At 35.2% G+C, this 17,438-nt stretch overlaps 1 protein-coding gene across 1 annotated transcript; it reads left to right on the top strand.

Annotated features, from left to right (window-relative positions):
• The first annotated feature begins 485 nt into the window (after positions 1–485).
• LOC142350713 (coiled-coil domain-containing protein 124-like) lies at positions 486–17,396 on the top strand. The gene is made up of 4 exons (XM_075402655.1): positions 486–728; positions 2,929–3,115; positions 3,430–3,577; positions 16,807–17,396. Exons 1-4 carry the CDS (start codon positions 570–572, stop codon positions 16,991–16,993), a joined length of 681 nt encoding a protein of 226 aa, XP_075258770.1. The 5' UTR covers positions 486–569; the 3' UTR covers positions 16,994–17,396.
• The last annotated feature ends 42 nt before the right edge of the window (positions 17,397–17,438 follow it).

The raw sequence follows: 17,438 nt of genomic DNA on the forward strand, positions 1-17,438 counted from the left end.
TCCTGCTATGTTTTTTTACTTCGTCAAACTTTTTTTCGCTTTACCATTTTGCCGCTTTTTCGACATTTTGCGTGAAATCTTTTTGACTTCTCTAGGCTAGTTTCACTCTTCTCTCATTCTGCTAAAAGTGAATTTGAACATCAGTTGCTAAGCAAAGCAATTCAAAATGAACAGAGTCGGTATAAAAAATCAGAAATAGAAACGGGATAAACCCATAAAGCCCAATTTTAGATGCCCGCTATTTGAACGTCGTTCCTATAAGTCTTATTTACCATCTCTAATGCTTATTGTTATTGATGGTAGTCGCCTCTCTAAAACAGAAGTATGTTCAACTACGAAATGCCATCAAAATAAATCGGACTTAAAAAATTTTTTGTACAAAAATCTTTTTTTTTCAATATATTCTATTCGTTCAATCCCAATCATGCTTATTGGAATCAACGGCGGCTATTTTCCGGCAATCTGCCGGGTATGTTTGTTGTTCCAATTGCATTGTATTTCAGATACATTGCTGTTAAAGCTACTTCGCATTTACTGGATATCGAAAGTAATTGCGAATAACGTAGTGCATGCCCAAAAAGTTCCCGCAACAAAATTCGAAGGCCGTTGAGGCCAATGCTCGCAAGACTGCGGCCAAGGAAGCAAAGCAGCAAGCAGATGACAAAGCCAAAGAGGACGCGTATTGGGCTGATGACGACAAGCATGTGAAGAAAAAGGAAGAACGCAAGGTGAGTCTAAAGCATCTGTCCTCTGCCCTTCATAGACTGTTTATTCTTGTTGTGGTTAAATTTTTGTAACCAGTGCTGTATATGTTAAAGTAGTCTGTAAACAAAGTATCTCCAATCTCGACAAACACAAACCTTTGCCTGATGTTCATTGCGGCCTTTTCGGAAATCAGCTAAGTTTTGAACGAAACAAGCTGTTTAAGTGAAAAGATTTGAGACCCATCAGACTCCGGTTTACTGAAGCCTTATATGACTATGAACTCAGATTAACGAGTTCTTTGATAGCCACTTAGTGGTACATCTACAGCTGTTATTGGTCCCATCGTGTTTTGATGAACCGAGAAGGGTTTGTCAATGTGAAACTAGTTTTGGCTATCTATTTTTTTAAAAAAAATGACTATCCAGTAGCGTTGATTTTCACATCTAGCTATAATATCGCAAAAGTTTGCTTTCAAAGGTTGGCAAAAGGAAGTTTCTTAAGATTTTTAATTCTGTGATTGCCGACTTTCAAACTCGTGTAATTTTTATTGCAACTAAAAGCTAGCTAGTTTTCTCCATTTTGATGGAATTTTAACATTGCATTGGTTGAATATTGTATCCAATTAAACAATTAGTGGAATCATTTTGTATTCTGTTGGTTTTTGTTTAAAATGTTCTCGATTTTGTTTATGTTTTTCATATTGATTGTTAAAAAGAGACTCGGTCAACAGTGTAGAATTATTTGTAAGTTAAGGCATTACGTTTCAAGGCAGTTGCTAGTTCGCTACTATAAAAGCAATTTAAATCCAACAATACAATACGATGTTTTAATATCTGGTTGCACAAAATATTCAAATTTAGAACAAATTTGTCTGCAGAAAAATATCTAACGAATATATTTCAGAGACACAAAATATTGTCAGTACTCGAACTACATATCTACGAAATGCTCAAATTCGTCTTGAGATCTACATACCAATTGCATTCTGAAAAATACATAAATGACTTGTTTTGAGAACAAAAGATCTGCTAGAAATGATTATAATCTTTTGCTTGAACCTTTTTGTAGAATAAAGCTGAAAGAATGGCTGTGCGATTTCGCGCCGCAAAACTTTATAACCTGTTAACAAAAACAGAATCTCATTACTACTTTTTATAACTGCACTGGTATTGACATAAGTAATCTCTATCACAAATTGAAATACTCTTACATACTTAACAACAGAGCTTGTAAAAAAAATGTTTTTGTATGGATTAAATCTATGCTACCATTTACGTGCATGCGGCAGGGCTGTCAGAATAAGCCTGGTTTCTCTTGAAGGAGGAAGAAATTTTGGGGACCATGAGTTAATTTTCCGGCACATTTTCATTAATGATGCTGGAAAAGGGGGAAAAATTTACTTAATGTATATCCTTAATGTATGCATTCGTTTAACCTTTCAATAATCTCATAATTGAAATTTTGAAGGGAGAGTGTTGAGGACAATTTGTCTTGTTGTCGGTCCCCTCCAAGTCTCTTTATAGATTGATGTTTGTTAAAGTTTGTTTGTATTGAGTGCTTGGAGAATTTTTTTTCTTTTTAATGTAGAAATCTATAGATAGGCCTTTTAGCGCAAATTTGTCCACATCTGTCTTTTCTGGTCACAATGATAGTTTTTCTGTTATTATTTATACTTTACCCAATTAGTCAATCGGTTTATAAATTTTTCTGTTGGCATAAGATGTGTTGCTCATACGAGATCGTTGTTGTTCATATTCGTTATAACTTTCGAAGGGAATGGCATTAGCACGAATTACATCACAGACGTTGCTTTTTAATGCAATTTGTCGCTCGATCGTTTTTTATCTGTCCAATTTTGACTTTTTTGCGGAGTCCAGAGTTTGTTGGAATGTTCGCAACCATTTGAACGTGTTCGAAAGCTGGAAACAGCAATTTTTTACTCGTTCGGTGCTCTGAAATTAGTTAGCTTATTTTTTTAATTTAGTAATCTTGAAATTCGATGTAAATTTACAATCAGATTCTTATTGTATAGTTTGGTCGTTTTTGTTGTCAGTGGCCCTTTTCTTTTGGTATTAATGGTTTCGCGGCTATTATTGTAATCAGAAAATTTCTGATTACAATAATAGCCTTAAATACTCAAATAAGTTTTTTTTCAGCTCTTTTATTGGCGCCGAAATCAAAGGTTCAACCGACTTCAGTGTAGTGTTCAATTTCATTTTTCAGCAAGCGCGTGAGCAGAAGAAAAATGACAAGCTAGAAAAGAAACAAGAGAACTCGCGGCTGCTTGAAGATGAGGAATCACAATTGGGAGGAAAACAGTCTACGAACGCGTCTGCTAGTAACTCAAGGATGACAAGACATGAAATCATGCTGGCCTCCCAAAAGAGCACCGAAAATGCTGCACAATCAGGTATATTATGCAAATTAATAATCAATGTCGCCTGAATGTAATGACAGTGGAATCATCGATTTTTTTAAAGTCCAAATTACTCAAACTCACAAGTATACTTAATTGACATCAGACAAATTTGAATCTCAATTAAAGTCGTAGAACTATTCTGGACCTTGAGACGTAGAAATTGATATGGGACGATCTTGTTTTTAAAAGAATCTTCAATTTCTTCACAGTGCGCCGTTTAGAGAACTACTTGACAGCTGATTTTGTCGCTTCTTTGACCTAGCATGACCCTGAACTCTTGATTTTTCTAATCCAAAGGGGTTTAGGTGATGGCTCCGCTAGGCAAGGTGCTGCAGGATCCAACAAACTCGATGACGAAGATGATGACAGAGACCTGGTACCCAATATGAACAGAGAGATTGGATTGAATGACACTGGAGCTAGAAACGTCGACGAAGCTATTGCGCAACTCGCGTACGTATTTTGTTTCGTTAAATGAGATATACCAATTTTAGACAAGCTTACTTTGACTCAAAAGATGGTTAATTGTTTTCAAACGAATATTTTAGCTATTTATACTAGTCCTGCTGGTCTTTTTATAGCTGCGAAGCTGTTAGCTGAGCGTTGCTTTATTGCGGTGCTCTTGGTTTTTTATGACTCGAAGAGGAGCATTGGTTTTCTTAAGGTTTTTTTTACCGGAAGTACTATTCGTTCAGACGATGTTTTGACCTAAAAGCGAAAGTGAGTAAAATTGCGAGTGAACTTTTTTTTCTGAGCGAGAGAAGTTTTTTTGATCATGCGCTGCGTTTAGTGAATGACCTTTTGACTTAGAAAAGTAGTTTTTGACTGAATGGCACATATAGATAATCGTTTTTAGCCGTTTTTTTTCGTCCAAGTGGTCCAGTTTTTTTGCTTGTAATTTGTTTTTTTTTGTAGAAATAATTTTTTTTCGATGTTATATTGAAATATAAACCTCGGAAATTGATACCATAGTGTTTTGCAGAGCCTAAAAATGCGTTTGAAGTTCAAAGTTATCTCCTGATTTTCTTGATTTTTTCTTGATTTTTTAGTTAATTTTTGCTTTTTTCAAGTATTTTCTTCATTTTTGGATCTTTAATTGGTCTTTTTGTCAAAAATCAGTTAATATAGCAACTTCCCTTTGAGAAATCATATACTCAACGCCTCTTTCTACATCGATGTAATTTTGTTTTATAAAATTATACATATGCTAATCCGTTTTTGGTAGTTTTTTTTTAATTTTTATCAATTTTTTGCTTGTATTTTGGTTTTAATTACTGCAAATAGTGTTTTTGTGCAACAGAAGGGACTTTAATTTCGTTTCATTAAAATTCAATCAATTTTTGTCGTTAAGTTATTGAAAAAAAATAGAACTTTTTTCATAAATGCAGTCTTAAAATTCTTTTGACCAATTTTTTTTTCAAAATGCTTCAATGTTTCGTATGTTTGAATTCTGTTTTTTTTTTCTTTTTTTTTGTTCTGTTTGATGACGGATCTTTGTCTGGGATGACTCGTTGTCTTTTCTATGTCTTAAATGCTGAACAATGAAATGTATTCGTTTTTCTTGATTTTTTCAATTTGATTTTTAATTTTCAGGAATCAAGAATCAGTGTTTGTTACGGTGTTTTTTACAATGTGTGTATTCTTCACATTCTAGTTTATCAGTCTAGCTTTTTCCTGGCACCTAGATTTATATTGGTTATTTTGATTTTTTCATTTGTTAAAAAATTGAATGATTTCAGTTTTTTCTTAGATTTTGCTATTTCTTTGATTTGCAATTGATTTCATTCATCCTATGGCTGTACTGTGGGTTTGCTAGAAAACCTGTTGGTAAAATTTGCACTTAATACTATTTATTGCATTTTTCTTCCGGCATTGGTATTGGTTTAAGCGATTTTTTGCCTTTGAATTTTATTCTGTTGCTTATCTCTTTTTTATAATTCATTAAATTTTTGATTTCGTATGAAATCAGCTGTCTAGCGTATATACAACAAGGAAGAAGTAGATGTTGTTTTGTCTTAATTGTAGTGATTAGCAATTTAATTGTGGTTTTCTTATTCTTAAATTTGAGCATTCTTTTTTGAAAAATTTAACTTATTTTCTAAGATTTATCTGCTGTTTGCTTTCGCGATTTTTTTGAGATAAGAATCTTGATTTAATTGAAGGCAATTGATACCACTGTCAGCTTTTTCAGCCTATCAGATTTTTGTCCGTCCTAATTTTTTCGGATTTTTTTAACATTACCAAACGTTTTCAATAATATAAATTTTTGCTGCATTTTGTTTCTCTTGGTGACAGTGGATTAGATTTCACTTATTTTTAGATCAGACCTGGAGAGGTAATGAGTTAATGGTCCAATACAAAAGGTAATGGCTTCAGCTACAATTACGGACTTTTTGTGAAGTTTTGACGCTTCGAGTGGCTTCCGGAATTCTTCCGGCTATGTTTTTGTTTCGTCGCCTGGCGCTCCATTTTCGTTTTACATCTGTTCTAGAACATTCTGTCTCGTCACTGCTTAAATGGTTTTTTTCGCGCTTGATTTCACGCTTTCTGCGTGACCTAAATTGCGGTTATTCAGAAGTTGTCTGTGGCTAAAACAAAGTTGATTGTAAGAAAAAAGATTGCATTGTCCGACAGCCGAGTGGTTAAGGCATTTAATCAGATCGGCCGTTCGAGCCGCGGCAGTGAAACATTTTTTGCACCCAAAAACAACCTCCTTTGAATTAAGCTTGTAATTTTTTTAGGTGGTGGCGATAACTTCTATCAACTCATTTCTGTATCTTTTTCTATCTATTTTACAGCACGCAAGTCTATTTCGCAGCTATTCCGGCAATCTGCCGGCTATGTTTAATGCGGTTTTTGGTACTACCGTTGTTTTGTTTGAGAGTTTGCCTTACAGTTTGCCTTACTTCGTCTTACAATTTGCCTTTTCGTCCGCAAAAACGAGATAAACAAGAGAACCGCACCCCCATGCTCCCACCTCAATTATACTAAAGCCAGTCTTCCTAAAACAGTCGTTTCAGAGCAATTGGTCTAACGGTAGTCGGTTATGTTTGGTTCTGCTGCTTAATAAATTTTTGTACGACATGTTGTTGCAATTATTGTAAACCGCAACTTTCGTAAGACGAAGTTAAGAAATTATTTTTAATGGTAGCCGCGAAGCGATCGCTGAGGCTATGATTGGCCTTCTCTTTGTTTTTATTTTGTCGTCAAGAATTTTGTTACGACCACATGACGTCACAATCACTTAGATCTGTTTTTTGTTAGTTCCTTCATGCAATTTCAACTGGATTGGGCGTTTGACGTCATTTTAACTCTTATTGGAGATAGTTTTTGTTCAATTGCGTGATTAAGATTTTGGTGTCTTACTTCGCTCTCAATAATGACTTCCTAACTCTGAAACTGACTTCTCTTTACTTTAATTCAAACAGATAAGGTCAAATGAGTATATCACTCTAATTTTTTTCTGCAATTTTTCATGTTTCCTAAAATTTTTGTCTGTTTGATATTTGTCCATTCCCAAGTGCCAGAAAACCTATTCCACGGTCTGATAAAAAGTTACTGCATAGTTGATAGTGTCAATGGATGTGTTTTCAACAATTTAACATTTCGAATTTTAGAAATTTTTAGATAAAATTTGTTTTTTTTTCAAAACATTTCTTTCATTCGGTTTTTCTTGCCTCTGTAGCCAGGTAACCTCATCCAGGGTTTGGTAGTATGTTAATAAATAGTTGCTACGCGGCAATTGAATGGTTTTCAACATTTTAATGAAGGAACTTCTACTTTTTGAAATGTGAAATTTATTCTAATAATTATTGCCTATCGATCTTTGAGCCATTAATTTCTTAAGGCTTGGAATTCAATTACTGGATAACCTCTAGAGACACAGAAATGATTTTAATATCACGATTTTTAGCAACATTTCATTAAAATTTGCAATTGATTTCATTTAAAAATTTTTGCCCATTTTTGAGTTAATCGATCTTTAAGGGCCAGTCAGTTTCTTTAGGTCTTGCAGATATAATACTGGGCCGATTTCAGAGACCAAAATTGGTTTTGAACATAATTGTGAAATAGGTATATTTAAAGGGATCAAATTTTGCCTTAAGGGTGAAAGCTTCAAGAGTTTTAGCAATGAGTATATTTTTGTTTAGTTTTTTTTAATTGAATTTAAGGACTTGGCCTGCTATGTTTTTACAATTCAAAGAATTTGAATTGTATTGGGGCGCTGTCACTTTTTTAAGATCTGTTCGCACATTTTCATGATTTTTGAAGTCAAATTGGAGTAGTGATTTTGGTCACGCCGAAACAGGAAATGGGCGAAAAAGCGAGTGGTTTTGCTGTGTGAATTTTTTTCGCTCTAATTTTAAGATAGTGAGAAAACTGTGTTTGAACAAAAATTCGGTTTCTCGGCAGTGGTTTTTTGTTCACATGCGGCAATTTTACTCTGATTTTTACTGTTTTTTCGATTTTTTTTAGATCGGCTTTTTTCTAAATGGTTTTCCCAATCCATTCACAGCTCATTCTAGGCCTAATTTTTTTGTTTGAATTAAATTTTAATTTCTCGCTTGTGGTTTTTTTGTTCACATGCGGCATTTTGACATTGATTTTCTGTTTCTTATTTTTTATCTGATTTTTTAAATGGTTTTCGCAATTCACTCGTCCATTCTAGGTCTAGGTTTTCTGTTTAATCAATGAAAATTCTTTGAATTGTACGTCAGGACTTGTCCTGCTATGTTTTTTTAATTCGTCGTCTCCATCGATGATTCGTACGACCTGACTTCTTGGAATTGACTTTTTTCAATGACTTCAATGACTTCACTGCATTGTAGTTAAAATTTGTGTGCGTGACGACGTCATTTGTTAATATCCGCACAGCGATAGCTGAGGCTATTATTGGCCTTCTCTTGGTTTTTTTTTTATTTCGTCGTCATGATTTTTGTTACGACCATATGACGTCACAGCGACTTTTTGTTCATTCGTTCATGCAATTTCAACTGAATTGCATGTGTGACGTCATTTTTCGCTCTTAGTGGAGCGAGTTTTTTTGTTCAAGCGCGTGATTAAATTTTTGGTCACACTTGACTTACCTCACTCTCAAAAATGAATTCCTCACTTTGAAATTGACTTTTATTTACTTTAATTCAAAGAGATAAGGTCAAATGGGTGTGTGTCACTCTAAATGAAGGTTATTTCAGATCAGCTAATAGAGGCAGCAATAACTTATACAGATTTTTAATCAAAATATAGCAGATCAGCCTTCAATGAAAAGACGGATTTTTTTGGTCTGTCTTTTTTACTGCTTTTTTTAGACGGCCGATCTACGAATCTATTGCGGCTATTTTCTGGCAATCTGCCAGCTATGTTTCTGCTTTTAAGTCAATTGCGCGACTTACTTCACTCAAAAAATGACTTCTGAACCCGATTGACTTCTTAGTGAAATTTAAATTTTCTAAACATTCAATGGTTAAAGGTGAATACTGGGCATCTAAGTAGTGCCAAACGTATATGCCCTAATTCTTTAGTATTAGAGTCTTGCTGCCTACTTGCAATGAAAATTTTCAGTCCAATTATCAGACTTTTAGGTTGCTGTTCAGGTGTACATTTTTAGGGTTCTTGAACAAATAGCGACCTAAGGCAAACCGATTATTCGAACTAAATTAAAACGGAGAATGAACCGTAACTGTTGAAGTCTGGCCATGCAAGAATGGATTGATTCTCCAACTAAATTTGAAGCAATTGTTGGAAAAATGGGCTTTACCGTTTTGACTTGATCGAATTTTGTCTCATTCACAAGTGTCAGTAGTTGAAATCAAGCAACAGTTCACGACTAAAAGTCAAATGAAATGTGCAACTTTTTATAGTGGTATAATAACCTGTAATGGCGTCATTTGAAGCCCCCTTTGTGAATTTAGGTAGCCACCGACTGAAGCCGGCGTAATGGATTCGAGCTCTCACTAGTTTGAGAGCATTTTTTCCGACGTTAGTCGGTTATTTAGTTTTTCGCCATAAATGACCTAACTCGATTGATTTTTTTACTCACTCGATTGGTTACTTTTATTGGTTACTTTTGTAAGTTAAGCTTACTGGAGTACGAATTGGAAGTCAAGGAAATACATTGCGATGATGACGGCTAATAACAACAGGGCATGGCTACCGCACTGATGAAAGAACTTTGATATTTTATCTACAGTTTTTGCAGTGGAAGAAACTTCATCAAGAATTAATACTTGTCTCGATCTGTTTAGCATAGCAAGCGAGTGGCTGTGTTTGACAATTTGCTCACTATGTTGCGAATATTTAAGCATTTTAGGTGGCATGCATAGTTTTTTGATATCAAATTCTACAATTTATTACTTTTTAAAAGCCGCAATGCAATAGCTGAGGCTGCTATTGGCCTTCTCTTGGTTTTTTGTTTTTCGTCGCCAAAATTTTTGTTACCACCATATGACCTCACAATCACTTCAAATCTGTTTTTTAATCCTTCATGCAGTTTCTACTGAATTGCTTGCGGGACGCGCGTGACGTCAGTTCTCACTGTCTTTAGCCAAGGTTTTTAGCTCATTTTCGTGATTAGATTTTCATCATGACTTACCTCACTCAATAAAAAGACTTTTTCACTTTAAAACTTAATTTTAATTTGAATTCGTTTATGTTCAAATGAACTCGTATTTGTAATAAAGGTCCCTAATGAAAAGGCTTCTGCGCAATGAAATCTAACAAGTTTTATTAATTTTTTGCTGAATTTTTTACATAGCTTTTTGAGGGGCGTCGATAACTTTTCCAACTTATATCTGTATCTGTTTCTGTCTGTGGTATACGGCACCCAAGTCTATTCTTTCTCAGCTATTCCGACAATTGGCCGTCTATGTTTTTTATTCGCGTGACTAATTTTTTGATTTTTCTGGAAATTGGCTCTGTATTTTACTTTTATTTCCTTAATTGAAAGAAATAAGGTCAAGTGAGTGCGTGTCACTCCAATGGAAGGGTATTTGAGAGCACCTATTAGAAGCTGTAATAAGTTAACATCTCAGCATTTTGTAAGGAGAAGTATAAGAAACAGACCATAAAAGAAACTTTTCGAGACTGCAGATCTACGAAGCTATTGCGGCTGTTTTCTGGTAATCTGCCAGCTATGTTCTTTTTTCTAAGTAAATGTTCGGATTGTTCTCCCAATGATAGCTGAGAAGGTTGAATGTGGTTGCGGTTCCATTGCCTTAACATTTTTTAAAATTGCACTTGACGTTTGGTTTGGGCTGTCCTAATGTGGTTAAATTTTAGATAGCCGTAGCGGTGCGTTTGGTTCAGGACAAGCAAAAAATAGGAGCACAAAAATTCGAACTTTCGCAAAGAAGAAACACCGAAAACGCATAGTTTGATCAGTAATATTTTCTCAAAATTTAACAAACGCATATTTTTTGAAAATAAATAGATTTTGGAACTCAAAAAGTAAACTACATGTGATATTTTACCGTTTCAATTTGATATTGAACATGTGCTACTCTAGTTTATTGAATTGATGCCCTATATGAATATTTTTTTGCTATATTTTGAACATATTTAACGAACGTATACCAAGTCATCGTAGTCATTAATTTATTGGGCAAACCGAAAAAGAAGATTGGTCTGATCTCGTTATTTGTCCACGTTGCTTGCTATTTTTATTTGTAAATATTCAGCAACAAAATTAATTCGTTCTTTCTTTGGTGAATTTCTTATCTGTGATCTAATACCAGTAGGTAACTGCCCTTGGTAGTGATGCGCTGGTGAAATTATGGTTAGTTTTCTCGTTTGACCATAGAGGTATATGGCGGAATCAGCGGGATCTGTATCTAAGGATGAGTAGAAATAATTGGTGTTAGCCCCTTTCTTGCCGATCTGTGCAATTAATCGACGGGTTCTTAGGGAACGTAGGATAGAAAGCTTTTTTAAAATAGCAATGATAGTGAGCACAACAAATTGATTGGAGAAGCTGTGAAATTTGGTGAATTACATTATGATTAATCAAACTGCAGAGCTTTCTCCGGACGCCAAGAGAGGAAGTTAATCTCAAACCTATACCTAGCGTTGTCCACCGTTATGTTCAAACGAGACAGTAACATAACGTAAGAGGGGTTCCAGCTTTTAACCGCAAGACAACGAAAAGGAGGGCTGTTGGAAAAATTTTATGCGACGTTAAATCGAATTGCAATTAAGTGCCAAATACCGAAAATTGCCTTGAGCGATATTTTCATTGCTATCATGACAGAACCAACTATTTAAAAAATGTTTGGAAATCCTAGCATCTGTTGCGGCATATAACGATGTTTACCCGGCGAATGCGTTTGGGGTAGAATGGTAATCGGAGGACGACGAATGGGTCGGTCAACACCGTGTAGAGGAAATAGAGGGTGAATGGGAGGCAACGTAAACCAAGGGGGATGGATAATCGCTCTGATAATTGTGGACTACCGGTGAAGTCAAACCGCGGGAAACGGTGAAAATGCAATACTTGGAAGAACGTGGATGCTCGAGTGGAATAAAAATCAACCAGGAGTAGGAAAGTTGGGACTTGGAATCCGAGGAGAAAACAACACAAGAAACGGAAAAAAATGAATAAGTGAGAGCACTAAATAAATAACTGGATTAGAAACTAAAAAATAACGGAGGTTTGGATGGAGACAGCATAGCATTGGAACAAAGACCACATTGGCAAAGCTGGGAGGACTACATCCGATAGTTTTTGAAAGTTGTACCCGTTCCACAAGCAACAACGCAGAGTGACCCCAGCGCAACTGACGCGATGAACGCCTGTTCACAACCGAATTGAATTCAGGACCCAGTGGAAATATGATTATAGCTGAATCGTCACCGAGCCTAACGGTATAACGGTTCAAAGTCGTACCAAAAACCCAATGTGAACAGAAGCTTCCAAGAAAACACCTGAAGGAAATAGAGGGCAAATAGCCGAAAGGGCATCAGACTCGTAATTCCAGCAACAAACTAGCGAATTGGCAGAAAATTGGAAAGAACAAAAACAACTTATATCAGGCGCAATTATGATTGAAAGCTGTCAGAAAAAGAAAGAAATCACCTAACAAGGAAAAAGAAATGTTTTAAATTGAGGGAAAGAAAAGTCATAACTTATTTTTAACAAAATGTTGTCTTTCGGAAATGGGATTGTTTAATTGAACGGTAGTAATAAGCTGTTGCAGTAAAGTTCAAGTTGATCCAGTGAAATCCTTTTCTGTGATCTGATACCAGTCTGTAACTGCCCGTGGTAGTAACCCTTCGACGCGATTTGAGTCAGTTGTCTTGTTAATAGCCGCCCTCATCTCAGCAGGCTTTTATTGCAATCCTATTACAATCCAAACAATTTGGATTGTTGGTGCTTTCTTTTTCTTTGTAAGATGTCTTTTTTCATGACTTTGAAAGGCAATTTTTAGGAGTTTTTGAGGTCAGAATGGCGCAATTTTTCACTTTGTCATTTTTTGTTGTTTTAGTTTTTTGTTTTATCGGTCTCAAATTGACGTTTGTCAAAGTTGATAATGCTCTTCTGCAAGACGTTATTACTTTTCATGACCTTTCTGTGACCTATATATGTGGTACTGCAAACATAAACACGCAAAATGATACTAACTTTTGCAATGTTTGAAATTCTCAAGTTTTCTGAAAACTATGTTCCGAGTTTATCAATCTTTATGGACCAGTGAAACTTTTTCAGGCTTGAAAATGGATCACTGGATAGTTTCTGAAGACATTGAAATGGTTCTAAAGGTATTAATATCACGAATTGTAGCAACATTTCAATTAAATTAATGACATTTTCTGAGTTTATCAATATTTAAGGGCCAGTGAAACTTTTTAGGTCTTGCAGATAGGATAATGGAGAGAGTAGAGAAAATAGAAATTTTGGCCTTCAGGCTCAGAGCTTCTAGAGTTTTAGCAATGTTCATGTTTTGTTTAGTTAGTTTGATTTTTTTCTCCAATTTTCGGACTGTTTACTTTTTTGGATTCCATTGTTCAGTTGATCTGCCGGTCAGATACTGTTTACTTTTTTGGATTCCATTGTTCAATTGATCTGCCGGTCAGATACCGTTTACTGTTTGTTTTTTGGATTCCATTGTTTAATTGATCTGCCGGTCAGATACAGTAGTTTAAAGGCTTTCATTCAATTCTTTGGATTGTATTTTAGGACCCGTACTGCTATTTATTCTTTGTGAAACTTTGTTTCGTTTTTACCTCATTTTGTTCCTTTTTCGACATTTTTTTTGCTTTTTTTACTTCTCTAGGATAGTTTCATTGTCTGCTCGTTCTGCTCAAAGTGCTTCTAAACAGCAGTTGCTCAGCAAAACAATCAGAAATGAATAGAATCAGTATCCAAAAAGAGAATCAAAAATAGAAACGGTATACACCCAGAAGCCCAATTTTAGATGCCCGCTGCTTGAAGTTTGTTCTAATAAGTATTTGTTACCATGCTTGATTCTTATTGGTATTGATACTATCCCCTGTACCCTCTCATTTAGAAACAGGTGTATGCCTGACATCGAAATGAAATCAAAATATTTCGCAACTTTAACAATGTTCTTACATCATTCAGGTTTCCATTTTTTCTGTTCTTTCAATCCCCATTGGGGTTATGGGAATGAAAAGCAGCCATTCTCCGGCAATCTGCGGGGTATGTTTTCACCTAAAGAACTTAATTTTTGTCCTTTCGCTGTTTGCTAAAATTTGGAATTTTGCATCAAGGTATATTACAGTTGCCGGAGATCTATTGCCTCTTGCGTTCAGCCATTCATTCGATTTTTAACAGAACATTACACTTGAAGTAGAGTTTTTTTTGTTTTTGTTTTTAATAGCGGCACAGCGATAGCTGGGGCTGTTTTTTTGCCTTCTCAGTTTTTTTTTTTATTTTGCCAAGATTTTTGTTACGACCATATGACGTCACAACCACTTCAAATCTGCTTTTTGTTCATTTGTTCATGCAATTTCAACTGGAATGCGTGCGTGACGTCATTTTTTGCTCTTAGTGGAGCGAGTTTCATCAAAAAGATTCTCAAAAATGACTTCCTGACTTTGAAATTGACTCTTATTTACTTTAATTCGAAGAGATAAGTTCAATTGAATGCGTGTCACTCTAAATACAGGTTATTTAAGAGCAGCTTATAGAGGCAGCAGTAACTTATACAGATTCCTAATCAAATTTCAACATCTCGCTCGGCCTTCAATGAAAATAATTTTTTGGTCTGTCCGTTTTTCTGTTTTTTTTAGACTGCAGATCTACGAAGCTATTGCGGCTACTTTCTGGCAATCTTGCAGCTATGTTTTAATGATTGTGTAATTATTTTTAATTGAATTAAATTAAGGCTGAGGTTATCAAATCAAACAGGCAGCATAGCGTAATTTTTTTCAAACCTTTTTTGCTGGCGATTTCGTTTTAAATACATTTTGTTTCAAAAGATTAAAAATTTCACTTGTGAGGTCTTTCTCGGTGTATTTCCCTGATCTTTTTATATCTGATAATTTTAGTGACTGTTAGATTGCCAGGTTGTGAATTACTTTTCACTTCTGTTTTTTGAATTTGCACTTCGAATTGATCGTTTCGTGACAGTGGACGTATCTGTAAATTTAAAAACCAATTACTTTTTCTTCATATAAAAGACAAGAGTGTGTTTGAAAGAAAAAAATTCATTTCCTTCTCAGTTCTTAGAAATTTTTAATTTTCTAAAATACTATGAATTGTGAAAAAGCAGAAATTTACTGATTACATATTGTTTCAAAACATTTAATACTCAATAATTTTAATCTGGAGCTTCTAAGGGCGGCCTTTGACATACCTTGCAGAGTGTGAAACTGTAATAAATCTTAAAAATTATTAAAATTACCTAATATATGCTGCAGTTTGCGGTTTTGATTATCGTCAAAACCAAGATTGTGTGTATTAATTATAGCCGGTAGCACATCTGAGAGATTTCAAAAACACGATTTGGCCCAGTATTCTCCTGAAAGGTCAAAACGACACAAAATTTTTAAAAATTTGAATAAAGTTTATTTCAAAATTTTGTGTCAATTTTGAAATTACCGATACAATTGCCTCAAAAAGTGAACACCTAATTTTCCAAAAAAGATGCGTTTGCGTGTTTGTGTGTGTGTGTGTATGTGTGTGTGTGTGCGAGCGCGAGTTTGTTTGCGTAAGTGATTATATGGGTGAGCAGAAATAAGAATGTCATATAAATGAACGATTCGAACCATGGGTGGAGGCCAGTTGCCTCTCAAACGGCTTATATTTCGTTGTTCCTTTTTTTTTAATTCGCTTTAACTTTTTGCTCACGTTTTTTGTTTTACTTAAGTCACGATTTTCAGGTTTGACTTCTGCCTTACCTCACTCACTGTTTCAGCTGAATGAATTTTAATTTCTTTCACGCATTGAATTATGCAATGTAGTGAATACAGCCAAGGTCAGAAGAGCAAAGTCAAAAAAGGGGATAAACTGATAAAGCCCGGTCGTTAAATCATAGTGCTTTAGGTTATCAAAGTTCATTAGAGCGATTGCTAGCTGATACTAGTATTAAGCTTAATACCCGTTAGTTTAGAAGCTGATGTAAGTAGAGGTTAGAATCAACTAAAACTGCACACTGAATTAGAACAGTTTTTGAAACTTTGGAAAAATTGTAGTCGATTTCAATCTTCTTTTTAATAGACGCCTCAGCTTCTCAGTGGGCTATTATAGCGCTCCTTTTTTTACTTCGTCGAATAAAGATTTTTCGCTTTACCTTAGTTCATAGCTTGTTCAACAATTTGCGTGAAATCTTTTTGACTTCTCTAGGATAGTTTCATTGTTCGCTCATTCTGCTAAAAGTGTTTTTAGACAGCAGTTGCTCAGCAAAGCAATTCAAAATGAACGGAGTCCGTATCAAAAAATGAAATCAGAAATTGAAACGGGATAAACCCTTAGAGCCCATTTTTAGATGCCCGTATCTCGAACTTGGTTCTTATATGTCTTAGTTACCGTCTCCAATGCTTATTTGTATTGATATTAGCTCCTGTATCGTGTCACTATGAAACAGGAGTATGTTCAACTTAAAAATGACATCAAAATAGTTCGCACTTTACGATTGTTTTTACAAAATAACTTTACTAAAAATCTTTTTTTTTTATTATTTTTTCCCTTCATTCAATCCCATTCGTGGTTATGGGAATCAACGGCGGCTATTTTCCGGCAATCTGCCGGGTATGTTTCTGTTTCAATCCCGATGTTCGTCTATTGCGTCAACGGTGGCTATTTTCCGACAATCTGCCGGCTATGTTTATGTGCTTGCGCTTGTGTGTTTGTATGTGAGTGCGTGTGTATGTAATGTATGTGCTATGTATGAGAGCTAAGGAGTTTGAGATTGCTGAGATGTGCTAAGGAGTTTTCCTTTTTGTCTGCCGAAAAAGACGGTATATTTTTGGGTTCAAACGGAACAAGTTGTTTTTCTTGAATGCATATAAGTTGCGTTCGGGTACTCCCAACTGTTTCTGTGACAGCAATTAATTGTTTTTCGAATCACGGAGAGTTATGTTGGAACATACTGTAATACGAACAGACTCGCACGAGCCATCTTGTATTGTTAGGGTGGAGGAATGCATGAAAATGGCTACAACTAGCCTTGTTATAAGAGCAAGTGATGTTAAGGTTGTTAATATAAGACTCAAATGTGTTCTAGTCTTGGCGATGGCGGTGTAGCTGCTGATCAACACCCTGAGAAACGAATGAAAGCTGCTCTGAAAAGCTACGAAAAATCACGACTTCCAGCATTAAAAGGCGAACAGCCGGGGTTGAGACTATCCCAGTACAAGGAAATAATTTGGAAGGAGTTTCAGAAGTCGCCTCAAAATCCGCTCAATCAGTGATGTTATTTGTCGAGTGTTACAGTTAATGAGTTATTTGATTGACTGAAAGTCAATGTGGGATTCACATTAAGCGGCTCAAGCTATTCGGCTACGTGACTTGTGATGCTATTAGTTGCTCCAATCTGTGCTATTTTTGGTAACAATGAGCTCATCTTGAGTTACAGTGAATTGATAAGTTAATAAATGTGTTCAACTGTTACGATAACTTTAGCAAGTTATTATAATGATTGTTTAAAAATAAATGTTGCCCTCCTGGATAATTTTGTTTCCCAATTTCCGCGAAAGTTCATGCACGCTCAGAGCTTGGATTAGATTTCGATGGTGCATTTTTGTATCTTAAAGATTATTAGACTGAAGTTTCGTGACTATTTTTGGAAGTGTAAAAATTGATTATAATTTTACATCCTGACTTTTTGCAACTTATTATTTTTCAGTAGAAATCGTC

The sequence above is a fragment of the Convolutriloba macropyga genome, chromosome 12 (genome assembly GCF_964194025.1).
Source record: "Convolutriloba macropyga chromosome 12, txConMacr16.3, whole genome shotgun sequence".
In the NCBI taxonomy this organism is placed as follows: domain Eukaryota; kingdom Metazoa; phylum Xenacoelomorpha; order Acoela; family Convolutidae; genus Convolutriloba; species Convolutriloba macropyga.